The sequence below is a fragment of the Podarcis erhardii genome, assembly GCF_964252035.2.
Source record: "Podarcis erhardii genome assembly, chromosome: 8".
In the NCBI taxonomy this organism is placed as follows: Eukaryota; Metazoa; Chordata; class Lepidosauria; order Squamata; family Lacertidae; genus Podarcis; species Podarcis erhardii.
This window is the reverse complement of record NC_138499.1, coordinates 3,634,253-3,647,465: the sequence shown is the minus strand read 5'-3', so window position 1 is coordinate 3,647,465 and position 13,213 is coordinate 3,634,253. Positions and strand designations below refer to the sequence as shown.

General features: G+C 50.2%; 1 protein-coding gene across 1 annotated transcript in view; it reads left to right on the top strand.

The window, feature by feature from the left end:
- RHPN1 (rhophilin Rho GTPase binding protein 1) overlaps nucleotides 1-7,525 on the top strand; it is a 52,359-nt gene extending 44,834 nt beyond the window's left edge. The window contains exons 11-15 of the mRNA XM_081874268.1: nucleotides 495-689; nucleotides 1,679-1,755; nucleotides 3,421-3,567; nucleotides 5,366-5,524; nucleotides 6,967-7,525. Of these exons, the coding sequence (XP_081730394.1) occupies nucleotides 495-689; nucleotides 1,679-1,755; nucleotides 3,421-3,567; nucleotides 5,366-5,524; nucleotides 6,967-7,185 (797 nt within the window). The 3' untranslated portion in view covers nucleotides 7,186-7,525. The remainder of the gene's footprint in view (nucleotides 1-494; nucleotides 690-1,678; nucleotides 1,756-3,420; nucleotides 3,568-5,365; nucleotides 5,525-6,966) is intronic.
- The last annotated feature ends 5,688 nt before the right edge of the window (nucleotides 7,526-13,213 follow it).

Below are 13,213 nucleotides of genomic sequence, written 5' to 3'. Positions count from 1 at the left end.
CCCTTGTGGTCTTTTCCAACTCTACGATTCTATGATTCTATGATTCTAAGTAAAGCGAGAGCCGCTTACATGGTTTCTGTCTCACTTTGCTTGCCCATTCCTCCTCCCGCTTTGCTGTAAAAGAGACACCAGGACAGGTGCTTTGCTTGCTTTACAGCAAGGCGGGCTCTCATCCGTCCCTCCTCCCGCTTCGCTAAGAAGCCAGCAGAGCAAAAGCCGCTGCGTAGCTATCACTGAAGCCAGCAGAGCAAGAGCGATAGCTGCACAGTGCCTCTTGCTCTGCTGGTTTCACAGCGAGCAATGGACGGGAGCCATGGCTCCGGCTGCGGAGGCATCCCTCAGCTCGCAGCTGCAGCGGTAGCCGAGGGATCCCTCTTCCATCCAGTGCATTCGCTCCATGAGACGCACAGACATTTCCCCTTACTTTTTAGGAGGAAAAAAGTGCGTCTTACAGAGCAAAAAATACAGTATATATTTGTTGGGTGTGCTTGTAGGCAAGGCTCACCTCAGAAAGGCCATCATGAGGCACGAGGAAGCCATGAGGATCCACAGTCTGTGCAAGATCTTGAGGAAGATGGACATTCTCCAGGAGGTCCTCTGCTTCGCCCACAAGCGCTCGCTCGGCAAGTACTCGGAGATCGACCACGAGGAAGACTTCTTCGAGACGGCGGACGCCCCCGACATCCACCGTAAGTGAGCAAGATTAGGCACAAATGCACAAAGCATTTATTTTTTAAATCCAGACTCCTTGTGATTAATAATAATACTAATGATTAAATTTTCAGATTTACCAACAGTCATCAAGTAAACAAATAAAACAATTTCCATAAGTTCCCTTACGTTAACTTTTTCTCCTGCATCTTCTCTGTTCGTCCAATTTTATTAAATCTCAAAAAAAAAAAAACACCACAACTTTTAACTACGAGCGTCATTCCAATCCTACTAATAATTGTAATTGTTTACAATGATTTTTTTCAAGTAAATGATATATTTCCCCCATTCCTTATTGAAATTTTGGTCTTCCTGATCAAGACCCCTTGTGGTTATGAATTACCTGCCCTTCACCCCAAAGTCCCAAGGCAAGGTTATTACAGCATCAACGCACAATGTTTTAAAAATGCTTTAAAACAGCCTGCTGCGTTACAGGAAAGGCGGGAATCTGTGACTCCCTGTCTTCTGAGCAGAGGGGGAATTCTTCTGGACTCGGAGATTTTGCCATGGGTCATCAAAAGAGATCTCTTAGCAGGCTTAAGGACTTAGAAACATGCCCAAGGAAAGGAAGAGACAGCTGAAGGGATGCTGGATTCTGTGTGTCCAGAGTAAAATTCTGGGTTTCTGCGGAATACATGCTTTTCCTCGAATTATATCTACTTGCAGTCCTTAGGGATCCAGCTGCAGAAGCGATACGTACTGATATATTTGTGCAGTGGTTTAAAAATAGGTTTCCCCCAACCTGGTACGTTCTAGATGTTTTCGACTACAAGTCCCATCAGGCCCAGCCAGCACACGCTGATGGGAGTTGTAGTTCCAAGAATTATTTTGTTTTGACTATGGCAGACCAACACGGCTACCTATCTATTCCAAGAATTCTGGTTGACAAAGGCTGGTTCAAAGCACCACTTCCTGTGCCCCTCCTCTTTCTCAGCCTTGTTTTTCTCCCTCTCTCTCTCTCTTTTAGCAAAAACTCACCAGAGGCCGGAAATCAAATCTCCCAACTTTTCCAAGGTGAAAGTCACAGATATCTTCCATCGGCTGGTACGTACCACAGGGCCTGGATGAGGCCAGGTTTTGAAGTGAGCGGCAATGGTAGAGTAGAGTGGATCCATTGCCAAGAGATCCCAGAGGTCCGCCCTCCTGTCTTCCCCATTTTGTCCCTCCCTTGTAATGCTATAGAGCTCCATGTCACGCAGTGAAATGGGCCAGCATTATGCGTGGGGCTGCCTCAGAAGACGGTTCGGAAACTTCTGCTGGTGCAGAATTTGGCAGCCAGGTTGCTCACCTGACAGCAAGACGGTTTGAGTATATTACACCGATCCTGGTCCAACTGCGCTGGCTACCAATTAGTTTCCAGGCCCAAGTGCTGGCTTTGACCTATAAATGGCTCAGGACCGCAAGACCCCCAAGGACTGCCTATCCAAATATGAACTGCCCCGGACCCTGAGATCATCATCTCAGACCCTTCTCCATGAGAGGTCCAGAGGGTGGCAGTGTGAGAAGGGGCCTTTTCGGTGGTGGCTCCATGTTTGCGGAATGCAGTGGACACTCGGGTTGCGAACGTGGCCCATGTAGGAGGCACGTTCGCAACCCCCTTGTCTGTGCATGCACGGGTCGCAATTCGGCACTTCTGCTCATGCGCAAAGCGCAATTTAGCGCTTCTGCGCATGTGCAAGCGCTGAAACCCAAAAGTAACCCATTCTGGTACTTTTGGGACCAGCGCAGTGCACAACTGGAAGTGTCTGTAACCCGAGGTATGACTGTAGTAGTAATAGTAGTAGTAGTAGTAGTAATAATAATAATAATAATAATAATAATAATAATAATGGGCTTTGGGGGTTATTGTTTTGTTTATGATTATGTTATATATTTTTGTGTTTTTATGCTGTAAATTTTCCTGTGATGCTTGAATGAGGAGCAGCACATAAATTTAACAAAGACTAAGAACAACAACCAAACCTCTTTGCAGTCCCACATAGAGCAGATTGCAGTAGTCCGGTGTGAAATTCAGAGCACACTCGTCTGCATGGCGAGGGATTTGTCCCTACCAAAAGGACGATCCCACGAGCCACTGCCATGCAGCAGAGGTGGTACATCTCCGAGTGTCGGTCTCTGGGAACCCCGAGTGGGGAGATGTTTTCAGGCTCCCCACGGAGGCATCTCTCTGGCCACCCTGGGAACTGGATGCTAATTTTCTGCTCCATGGGGGAGAAATGCACCCCCAGCCCTGGAAGTCTCTCTCCTGCAGTACTCCCAGTACGTTTCTGAGCCCAATTCACAGTGTTGGTGCTGACCTTGAAAGCCCTAAACGGCCTCAGTCCAGTATACCTGAAGGAGAGTCTCCACCTCCATCGTTCTGCCTGGACACTGAGGTCCAGCGCCGAGGGCCTTCTGGCGGTTCCCTCATTGCGAGAAGCCAAGTTACAGGGAACCAGGCAGAGGGCCTTCTTGGTAGTGGCACCCGCCCTGTGGAACACCCTCCCACCAGATGTCAGAGAGAGAAACAACTACCAGACTTTTAGAAGACATCTGAAGGCAGCCCTGTTTAGGGAAGGTTTTAATGTTTAACAGACTACTGTATTTTAATAATTTGTTGGAAGCTGCCCAGAGTGGCTGGGGAATCCCAGCCAGATGGGCAGGGTATAAATATATTATTATTATTATTATTATTATTATTATTATTATTATTCCATCTGCCTCCTGCAGGGCCCGCTGTCGGTTTTCTCCGCCAAGAACAAGTGGCTTCCCCCGAGGACGGTGCGCCTGGTGCGAGGCGAGAACGGCTTTGGGTTCACCCTCCGAGGGGATTCCCCAGTGCTCATTGCTGGAGTCATTGCTGGAGGCTGTGCGGCGGTAAGTGGCTGGTCTTGTGGTTGGGAACGTGGGTGCCTTGCTCACCATGTGTGAAGCTGCCCTATACAGTGGAACCTTGGTTGCCGAACATAATCCGTTCCGGAAGACCGTTTGACTTCTGAAATGTTTGACAACCAAGGCGCAAAGAGCTGTCAGCAATTTCAATGGTGAAAATTGAGAAATAATAATAATACAGTGGTGCCTCGCAAGACGAAATTAATCCGTTCCGTGAGGCTCTTCGTATAGCAGTTTTTTTGTCTTGCGAAGCAAGCCCATTGACAGCTTAGCGGATTAGCGCTATTAGCGGTTTAGTGGCTTTTAGCGATCAGCTGTTAAGCGGCTTATCAGCGGATCAGCTGATAAGCGGCTTAGCGGCTTAGGAAAAGGAGGAAAAAAGGGGGGGGGAACCCGCAGGAACTCGCAAGACATTTTCGTCTTGCGAAGCAAGCCCACAGGGAAATTTGTTTTGCAAAGCGCCTCCAAAACGGAAAACCCTTTCGTCTAGCGGGTTTTCCGTCTTGCGAGGCGTTTGTCTTGCGGGGCACCACTGTAATAATTTATTATTTATACCCCGCCCATCTGGCTGCGTTTCCCCAGCCACTCTGGGCAGCTCCCAATCGAGTGTTAAAAACAATACAGCATTAAGTATTAAAAACTTCCCTAAACAGGGCTGCCTTCAGATGTCTTTTAAAGATAAGATAGCTGCTTATTTCCTTCACATCTGAAGGGAGGGCGTTCCACAGGGTGGGCGCCACCACCGAGAAGGCCCTCTGTCTGGTTCCCTGTAACCTCATCTCTCGCCATTCGACTTCCGAGGCGCATTCGAAAACGGAAGCAATTACTTCTGGGTTTTCAGTGTTTGGGTTCCGAAATGTTCAACTTCCAAGATGCTCGAAAACCAAGGTTCCACTGAGCATGCAGGTCCTGCTATGCGAACCCTCGTTGGAGGAACCTTCAGCTCCCTGCACCTGAAGGATTTCTACCCTAAGGTCGCTATAAGAAGGCCTGAATGTACAAATCGATTCAGTACGCAGAGAAAATATCTAGAAGTGTAGCCAGAGAGAGAGAGAGAGAGAGTCCGTAATGCATTGGGATTTTCTCCCTAGGAAATAATGTTTTTATTACACGATCCCGCTTGCTGTCCTGGCTTATGGGATAGCCACGTGAAACCTCTTGAGGGCAGCGGGAGGAAGGCTCCCCGAAGAGCCGCACTCCCTTTAAAGAGCCGCGTGGAGCGTGTGTGCGGCTCTTGGGGGCTTTTCCCCTCAGCTCTTTAAAGGGAACGCTGAGCAGAGCCTCCCGTCTGCATTCACTCCATAAGACGCACAGACATTTCCCCTTTTTAGGAGGGGAAAAGTGTGTCTTATAGAGTGAAAAATACAGTAAGCTGAATGCTTGGTAGTGTTTCCCATTTCCCAAGGTAAATTTCAGGAGGAGCTGACTCACATTTTGCACAACTAGACGGCCAGTGGTTTTTGCCTTTGTGGCTGGTGTTTTTCTGTTCTAGTGGCAGTGAGTTTCACAGACGCAGTGAGGATGTTAGCTGATAAGCTATTTCTGCAGTCTCGTAAGGCTGGTAAGCCTGAAGTTAGTTTTCCATTGAATTAAAAGCAGGAGTGTTTTCCTAGCCTTACTGGATAGGAGATGAACTCCCCTCCATTGACGCATCTCTTCGCACGAAATCCCTCACAGCCTTGGGGTTCCTGAAGGTCTCCGTGCCCCTTCCCCTCCCTCTTACCTGTTCTGCGGGGGGCTTCCCAGCTTCCCTGGGCCTCACCTCTCCTCGCTGGGTTTCCAGGACGCCGGCCTGAAGGAAGGCGACTACATCGTCTCCATCAACGGCAAGGACTGCAAGTGGTCTAAGCATGCGGAAGTGGTGCAACTCCTGAAGGTGGCCGGGGACGAGGGAGCGGATGTCGGCGTCATCACCCTGCAGTACTCCGAAGGGCAGAGCGTGGTAAGCAGGGTGGGGGCTGGGATGAGCAAAGGCCCATTGGAGGGGTGGTCAGGGTAGTCCTAGTGGCGCAGCAATAAAACTGCTGGCACATTTGCAAAGCTAAGCAGGGTCTGGTCTGGTTTTGGATTGGATGGGGGACCTGCGTGTTGAGATTCCCACATTGCGGGGGGGGGGGGGTTAAACTAGGTGACCCTCAGAATCCTCTTCTGACTCTACAATTCTCTTAGGATTGCTCAGGGGACAGAAGGATGCATCACTTAGATCAGTGGTTCCTTAATAATAATAATTTATTATTTATACCCTGCCCATATGGCTGGGTTTCCCCCACCCACTCTGGGCGGCTTCCAACTGAATATTAAAAACAATACAGCATCAGACATTAAAAACTGCCCTAAACAGGGCCGCCTTCAGATGTCTTTTAAAAGTAGAATAGTTATTTATTGCCTTGACATCTGCTGGGAGGGTGTTCCACAGGGCAGGTGCCACTACCGAGAAGGCCCTCTGCCTGGTTCCCTGTAACCTCACTTCTCGCAGTGAGGGAATCGCCAGAAGGGCCTCGGCACTGGATCTCAGTGTCTGGGCTGGATGATGGGGGTGGGTGGGTGGATAAATAAATAAATAAATAAATGGCCATTAGACTTTGAAAAGCTGGCATCACCTGGTCAAGCTCGTCAGTTTTGTTGAATTAATCAGACTAAACAGGTTTAATCGGATTTCTTTAAAATAAATGTGCAGTTGGTTGTTACTGTACTGAATTTTATTCTGTTACTGTGTTCCTTAGTGGGTTGTGCAAACCACTGTTCCGAATGATGCGTTTTACAGGTTGGGGGGCACTGGGGTTGAGTTTATGGAGCAAAGGAGGCAGTGGCCCAGGAAAGTTCGGGAACCACTACCTATTTTTCGCTCTATAAGACGCACCAGACCACAAGACGCACCTAGTTTTTGGAGGAGGAAAACAAGAAAAAAAATATTCTGAATCTCAGAAGCCAGAACAGCAAGAGGGATCGCTGCGCAGTGAAAGCAGCAATCCCACTTGCTGTTCTGGCTTCTGTGATAGCTGCGCAGCCTGCATTTGCTCCATAAGACGCACACACATTTCCCCTTACTTTTTAGGAGGGAAAAAGTGAGTCTTATAGAGCAAAAAATACGGTAATTTTGGTAATTTTGTTTGTACGTGGAATTATGCCCTCCCCGAAGTCTGAACAATTGAGTGCATGACGAACATAGAATCGTAGAGTTGGAAGGGACCCCAAAGGTCATTTAGTCCAACCCCCCCCAACCCAGGAACTGTGGCACGTCTCATGCCGAAGCGATTAATGCTTTATGGTTCTGTTCTGCTGGAATTTGATGAGAACGTTCAGCAAAAGTTAGATGCCAGCAAGCTACTGCTCTCCTTCCACTTCTCCTCCACCCAAACCCCGTCTTTTTTCTCCCTTTGAAAGGTGGACAAGAAGTCTTCAGCGATGGGTCCTGGCGTTGCTGGTGGCGGCGGCAGTAGCGGCCTCCTGAAAAGCAACAAAGAGAACTGCCGGAAGACCCTGATGCAGAGCAAAGGCGCCAGCTCCCTCCTGGCATGGGGCAAACGCAGCAAGCGAAGCAAAAGCAGCAGCAGCTACAGCCTCCCTTTCTCTGCCATGGGGGACAATGAGCTGGCCTGCTGAGCGGCCCCCACTTCCTGCCCCTGCGCCTTCACTCCCCGGGCGGGAGAATGAGGCGCTGGGTTCCCGGCCGAGGATGCCCACCCCACTGGCATTTTTGGAGCGTGCAAGGTGGCAGCGGAGTCGAGGATTCTGCTGAGGCTGGCTTCTGAAAAGCAGGGAATTCGAACTCGAGGCTAGGAGGGGCTCAGCGTCGCTCCAAAGGCCAGGTGGCAGGGTGAGGACTGCTGCCCGCAAGCCCCATTTTCCTGGGGGCATCCGGCCGGAGGCAAGAGAATGGAGCCGCCAAGCAGAGCTCTTTCAAATAACACACCTTCTAAACAGCCTCCAACGCCAGCAAGGTCAGAGGCCACCAGTGGTATAGTGTGGGGGGTGCAGGGGGGCCCGGCCGCACCGGGCGCAACATCTGGGAGGGGGGCGCTCGCCGCCTCCGGAGTCGCCGAAGAGCCTCGGGCGCAGGCTGTAGCAGAGCCCCATGTCTCGCGGAGCCGACGAGCTGTGCGCGCGTCCGGGCTGAAGGCGTCCGGCAGGCAGCGGCTCTCAGCACTGGCCACGGTCCCCGCGCGCCAGGGCCGCGGAGGGCGCGCCAGGCAGCCCCTCCTCACTGCTGCAGCTGCTGGGCCATGTTGCATTTTCCTCGCCTCTCTGCCCTCCTCCTCCTCCGGGCAAGCAGCGTTGTTTGGGCGGCAGCGCCAGCGGCAACTCGCCTCAGATCACCTGACACAGACCCGCCGCTGCCGCCGTGGCTACCTTACTGTAAATACCCCAGCCCAGGCAGCAGCAAGAAGAAGCTGGCAGCGGCGGCAGGTTAGGGGTTAGGGGCGCAAATTACTTGCCTTGCCCCGGGTGCTGACAACCCACGCTACGCCGCTGGAGGGCACCAAGATGCCTGGTTGCAGCGTTCTAGTTTCCCCCTGCCCAAGGCATTGCTGGAGTCATAGCAGTGAGCAAGTGGCCGTTTTGGATTTGCGCCGTGTAAAAGAAGCATTTGTGTCCGCTCCTTGGAAAACGGTGCCCTGGCTCTGCGTGGCCTGGCGTTGCAAACCTCTCTGCGTTCGGTGTTTCAACTCACTCCTAGGAAGACCATGAACAGAGATGAGTCACAGGAACAAAATGGCTGTTTTTTAGTCCCACCTGTAGCAAAATGACTCAGTTTAGTTCCACCTATAGGGAAGCAGCGTAAGGGAGGCAAATAAGCAAATATCAAACCATTTTTGAAAGCGAACCATGGATCACGAGCCACTCGCAAAGGAGAACCAAAACCGTGGTTTGAACTGGCTTTGTAAACTCTGGTTTGTGCTATGATTTGGGGCACATCCTGGTTATTATAGGCATTCCTCTGCAGGAGCCTTTGGGCTCACCAATCTTTCTGGGCTCGTGAACGCAACATAGAGGCTAACGGTGCAATCCTGTACATGTTTACTTGGAGGCATGTTAATAATGGCACTTGCTCCCTGAGAAGTGTGTTGAGATCCACAGCTGGAGGGTCTGAGAGATGCAGTCCATGGTTCAGATTCTGCAGCCACCAGCTGTTTACCTCGGTGGCCTTAGGCAAGCCTTTCTCTTGCCCCCGGATCCCACCCACAACTTGGAGAGTCATACTTGACCTGCCTTACAGGGTCACTCGTAAGGATTATTACAGGTGTTAATACATGTCAGGCGTTTTGGAAATAGTTTTTGCCCAGTGACGCAAATCTGCCCAGGGAAGTTGAGGTTTGGTGCTCTGTAAGCCACTGTGTAAGCCGACTGGGATGCGGGTGGCGCTGAGGGTTAAACCACAGAGCCTAGGACTTGCCGGTCAGAAGGTCGGCGGTTCGAATCCCCGCGACGGGGTGAGCTCCCGTTGCTCGGTCCCTGCTCCTGCCAACCTAGCAGTTTGAAAGCACGTCAAAATGCAAGTAGATCAATAGGTACCGCTCCGGTGGGAAGGTAAACGGCGTTTCCATCCGCTGCTCTGGTTCGCCAGAAGCGGCTTAGTCATGCTGGCCACATGACCCGGAAGCTGTACGCCGGCTCCCTCGGCCAATAAAGCGAGATGAGCGCTGCAGCCCCAGAGTCGGCCACGACTGGACCTAATGGTCAGGGGTCCCTGTACCCTTTACCTTTAAGCCACTGTTGCCCAGTGGTTTCTGAAAGCACTTCAGCATATTCCAGCAGCCACTGAGGTTGGGGCACAAGCAGGTTTTTTTTCCTTTCCTGCTTCTGTACTTCATCCGCAGTTTGCAAATTGCTCCTGCGTCATGCAGCAGTCTTTGTCCCACACTGCAGGCAAGGGTGATGTAAGTGACAAAGCGAGGCAAGTCTACTACACAGCTTCCATCTATAAATTTGGGGTGGGCTCCCCCTTTTGCCTGGGGTGCCTCCTGCTGTTAGCATGGAGCAGAGGTTCCCAATTTGGAGAAGGCCACCGCCACCTTGGTTCTATAAACTCATCCCGAGTGCCCCCTACCTTATAAAAAGCATTATTTAGAATAACAGTTTGCACCAAGGCAATAACACAATAATAAAATTCAAAACGGTATTGCTGAATCAAAATCCAATCAAAACTATTGAGTTCGATTGGTTCAAGAAGATTGATGGACTTGAGCTGGTGGTGCCAGTTTCCCAAAGTTTGAAAGCTGTTTACACCTCCAGTGCTGCCTCGCTTGCCCCTTAGTGCCCCCTAGGGAATCCCCCTTTCCAGGGCACCATTACCACACCTGTCGGTGTGTGTGTGTCCTTTTTAAAACAAACAAAAAACACCAACCTGCACCCAAATCTGGTGGAAGGAAATAATTGAGCTGGAAACAAAAGCAGCTCTTCTGCCAGTAGCCACGGTACCAGCCTGTTTCATCCGGTGCCCCTCTGTGCACAGCAGCTGGCAAGGAGGCAGAGAGTTTTGCGCCCAGCTTCCGCCTGAGGGCTTCCGCCTGGGTATCTCATTGGCCACAGCAAAAGCAAGATGCTGGATGAGAGAGGCTCTTTTTCTCTGAAGTTTGCAAGCGCAAAATATTCCGGTGGTCGATTCTATTTTCATTTGCAGTGATGGGAAGCCAGGGTGCTCATCTCACCCAAATGAACTGGGCGTTTGCAGTTGATAGGAATAAGAATCTCTGGCCAAGTGACTCGCCCATCTGCAATTGACAAAATATTTGGAGAACTCTCGCTGTTGCTAGCAGGATTGCCCACTCTCTCCTGTTGCACTTTTGGGAAGGGGAGGCGAAGAACCTGCACGTTTTGTGTGCTTGCCTCCTCAGCGATTGTTGCTGGCAAGAGAAATGCATGCGGATTCAAATTCGATCCCCAGCATCACTAGGTAAAAGGGTCTTGAGTAGCAGGTGATGGCTGAAGAGCTGTGACCTTGGAAAGCCACTGCCAGTCAGAGTCGTCACTCCTGGACCGGAGGAACAAATAAACCAAAAAAGAGAGACTCCCTGTCTGAAAACCCAGAGAGCTGTTGCTGGTCAGTGTAGACAATGCTGAGTTAGATGACTCAAGATAAGGCAGTATCCTGGTAGGAGATTTGATGCTAAAGCTCTCCAAAGCACTCTGTTCCGTTTTCAAGGGCAGTCAGTGCTTGAAACCTTCCCAATGCTACTTCACTGCAAATGCAAGGAATTGAACTGAGAAAGATCGGGAGGGCATACTGGTTTGTTCTCCAAATCAGAGGATGCTTGGAGCCCATAAAACAGACCCTCGGTTAGGGCTCCCCTTCTGCCACCAGGCAGGCCCCCCCCCAACCCAACATCTGTCCCACAGCGTTTCACAGAGAGCATTTCCCCCCCCCCCCAAAAAACCCAACTGATATTTCCAGTTGACCAAATGGCTGCAGGCAGCTCAATTAATGCCAGATGCCACAGTGGTCAAGATACACGAGTATCGACCATCACATTTGGGTTTGTTTTGTCCCGTTTTCCTGTTGGTTCCCTTTATCTGCTGTTTTGGAGACCAAAATCTGCAGCCGCTGTCATTTTCAGTATCTGTAGAGGCTGCACGGGGGTTCGGTTGTTTTGTTAGCTGGTGAAATGTGGAAATCATTTATAGCTTGATCTAATAAACCAAACCTTTTTTTTTTAAAAAAAAGGCAGATATTTTCCACATTAGCTCCTGCTTTAGAAACACACACACACCCTCTGCAATGCAGCTATTCATTTTTTGGGTAGGTGGAAATACTGGTCATTGTTCTTTTAATCCTTTTGCAAGGATTTTATCCTGGAGCATTTTCCGTAACAGATGGGATCACCCATTTTTGTGGCCACCAAGAGGGTTTACAGATGGAAGTGTAGGTAAGGTTTAAGCCTTTCAGAGCATGGAAATGAAGGGTCCAATTTGCTAACTGCAAATTGAAACCTTGGCAGCCCGACACATTAAACTGCAAAGCCCCATTGCTTTAAATCACCCTTGGTCCACCTCATACCCGCCAGATGTTTTGAACTTGAACTCCAATCAATCTTTGCTGATTGGGACTGATGGGAGTTGTAGCACAAAACATCTGGAAGGTACCAGCTTGACAGAGGTCACTTTAAGTAGCTCTTGTGTATCACTGTGGCTTTTCTGTAGCAGAAATTCCTGGTTGTTGCCCATTTAAAGAACAGGAGCGCTGCTTTTTTCCTCAGTGAATGTTTTCCTTTTCTCATGATTGGGACTCCTGAACCTGCGAGAAATAATTTAATTTGAGCCAAAGTGTTGAGTAGCAACATAGGGCTCGATTTGTGTTTTTGCTGCGGCTTCCTGGTGCCTGGCGGTTCTTATGTTTTCTTAATGTGGATTCTTGAGTTTCTGATGCAAGAAAGAGAGAGAAAACACCACAGATATGAAGAATTGTGTAAACTTGGATTGGAAATGTGGGAAGGTGTGTATTTTCAACTAAAGAGGGGCTTAGACATCCGTTTCCCTGCCCACCTTTAACGTTGACAGTGTTAATATGAGTGTGGGCTCAACCCCACGACCTACTTTGTATCCGATTTCAGCCTTGGAAAATGTGACGATAGCAATAAAAAGAGTGCCTCTGAGCATGCGCTGCGGTTGTCTTTGTATCCTCTCCCTGCAAAGTAACTACAGCCAGTCTTCAAGCATCCAAGCACTGTTGGAAGGGGGAGCATGGCCCAGCTGGAAGAAATTGGGAAGTCCCCACCAGTCCTGATCAGCAGCCATACTGGCTGGTAGCTGACGTTCACCGATACCTGGAGTTTCTGCAAAGTACACCATTCCTGTTCTACATCTTGGTGGGCAGATCAAGCCCTCGCCAGAGAACTAAAAATCAACCTAAGGCAGGTTGCACGTGGGACACACTCAGGTAGGAGATTTGGGACTGGGAGAGAGGAACCCACGCATTGCATCTGGAGTCGTTTGTGCAACTTGCAGCACATTCTTCCAGGAAGACTCAAGGCTAGGCACATTCTTGCATTGTTGCGTGGAATAGACTGTGTACTGGACTCTAAGAGTTGGGTACCAGAGAGAGAGAGAGATCTGATTGCTAGTTTGGCTGTGGAACTGTAGTTGGGAGGGACCCCAGGGGTCATCTAGTCCAACCCCCTGCAATGCAGGAATCACTGCTAAAAGCATCTTTGACACTTGGCCATTTAACCTCTGTATAGAGAGCGGGTCGTGCTGTGGTCTAAACCAGTGTTCCCCAACCTTGGGCCTCCAGCTGTTTTTGGACTACAACTCCCATCATCCCTCGCTAGCAAGACCAGTGGTCAAGGATGATGGGAATTGTAGTCCAAAAACAGCTGGAGGCCCAAGGTTGGGGAACACTGGTCTAAACCACTGAGCCTCTTGGGCTTGCCGATTAGGTCAGCGGTTTGAATCCCTGCGCCGGGGCGAGCTCCTGTTGCTCGGTCCCTGCTCCTGCCAACCTAGCAGTTCGAAAGCATGCCAGTGCAAGTAGATAAATAGGTACCGCTCCAGCGGGGAAGGTAAATGGCATTTCCGTGCACTCTGGTTTCCGTCATGGTGTCCCGTTGCACCAGAAGCGGTTTAGTCCTGCTGGCCACATGACCTGGAAAGCTGCCTGTGGACAAACTCTGGCTCCCTTGGCCTGAAAGCAAGA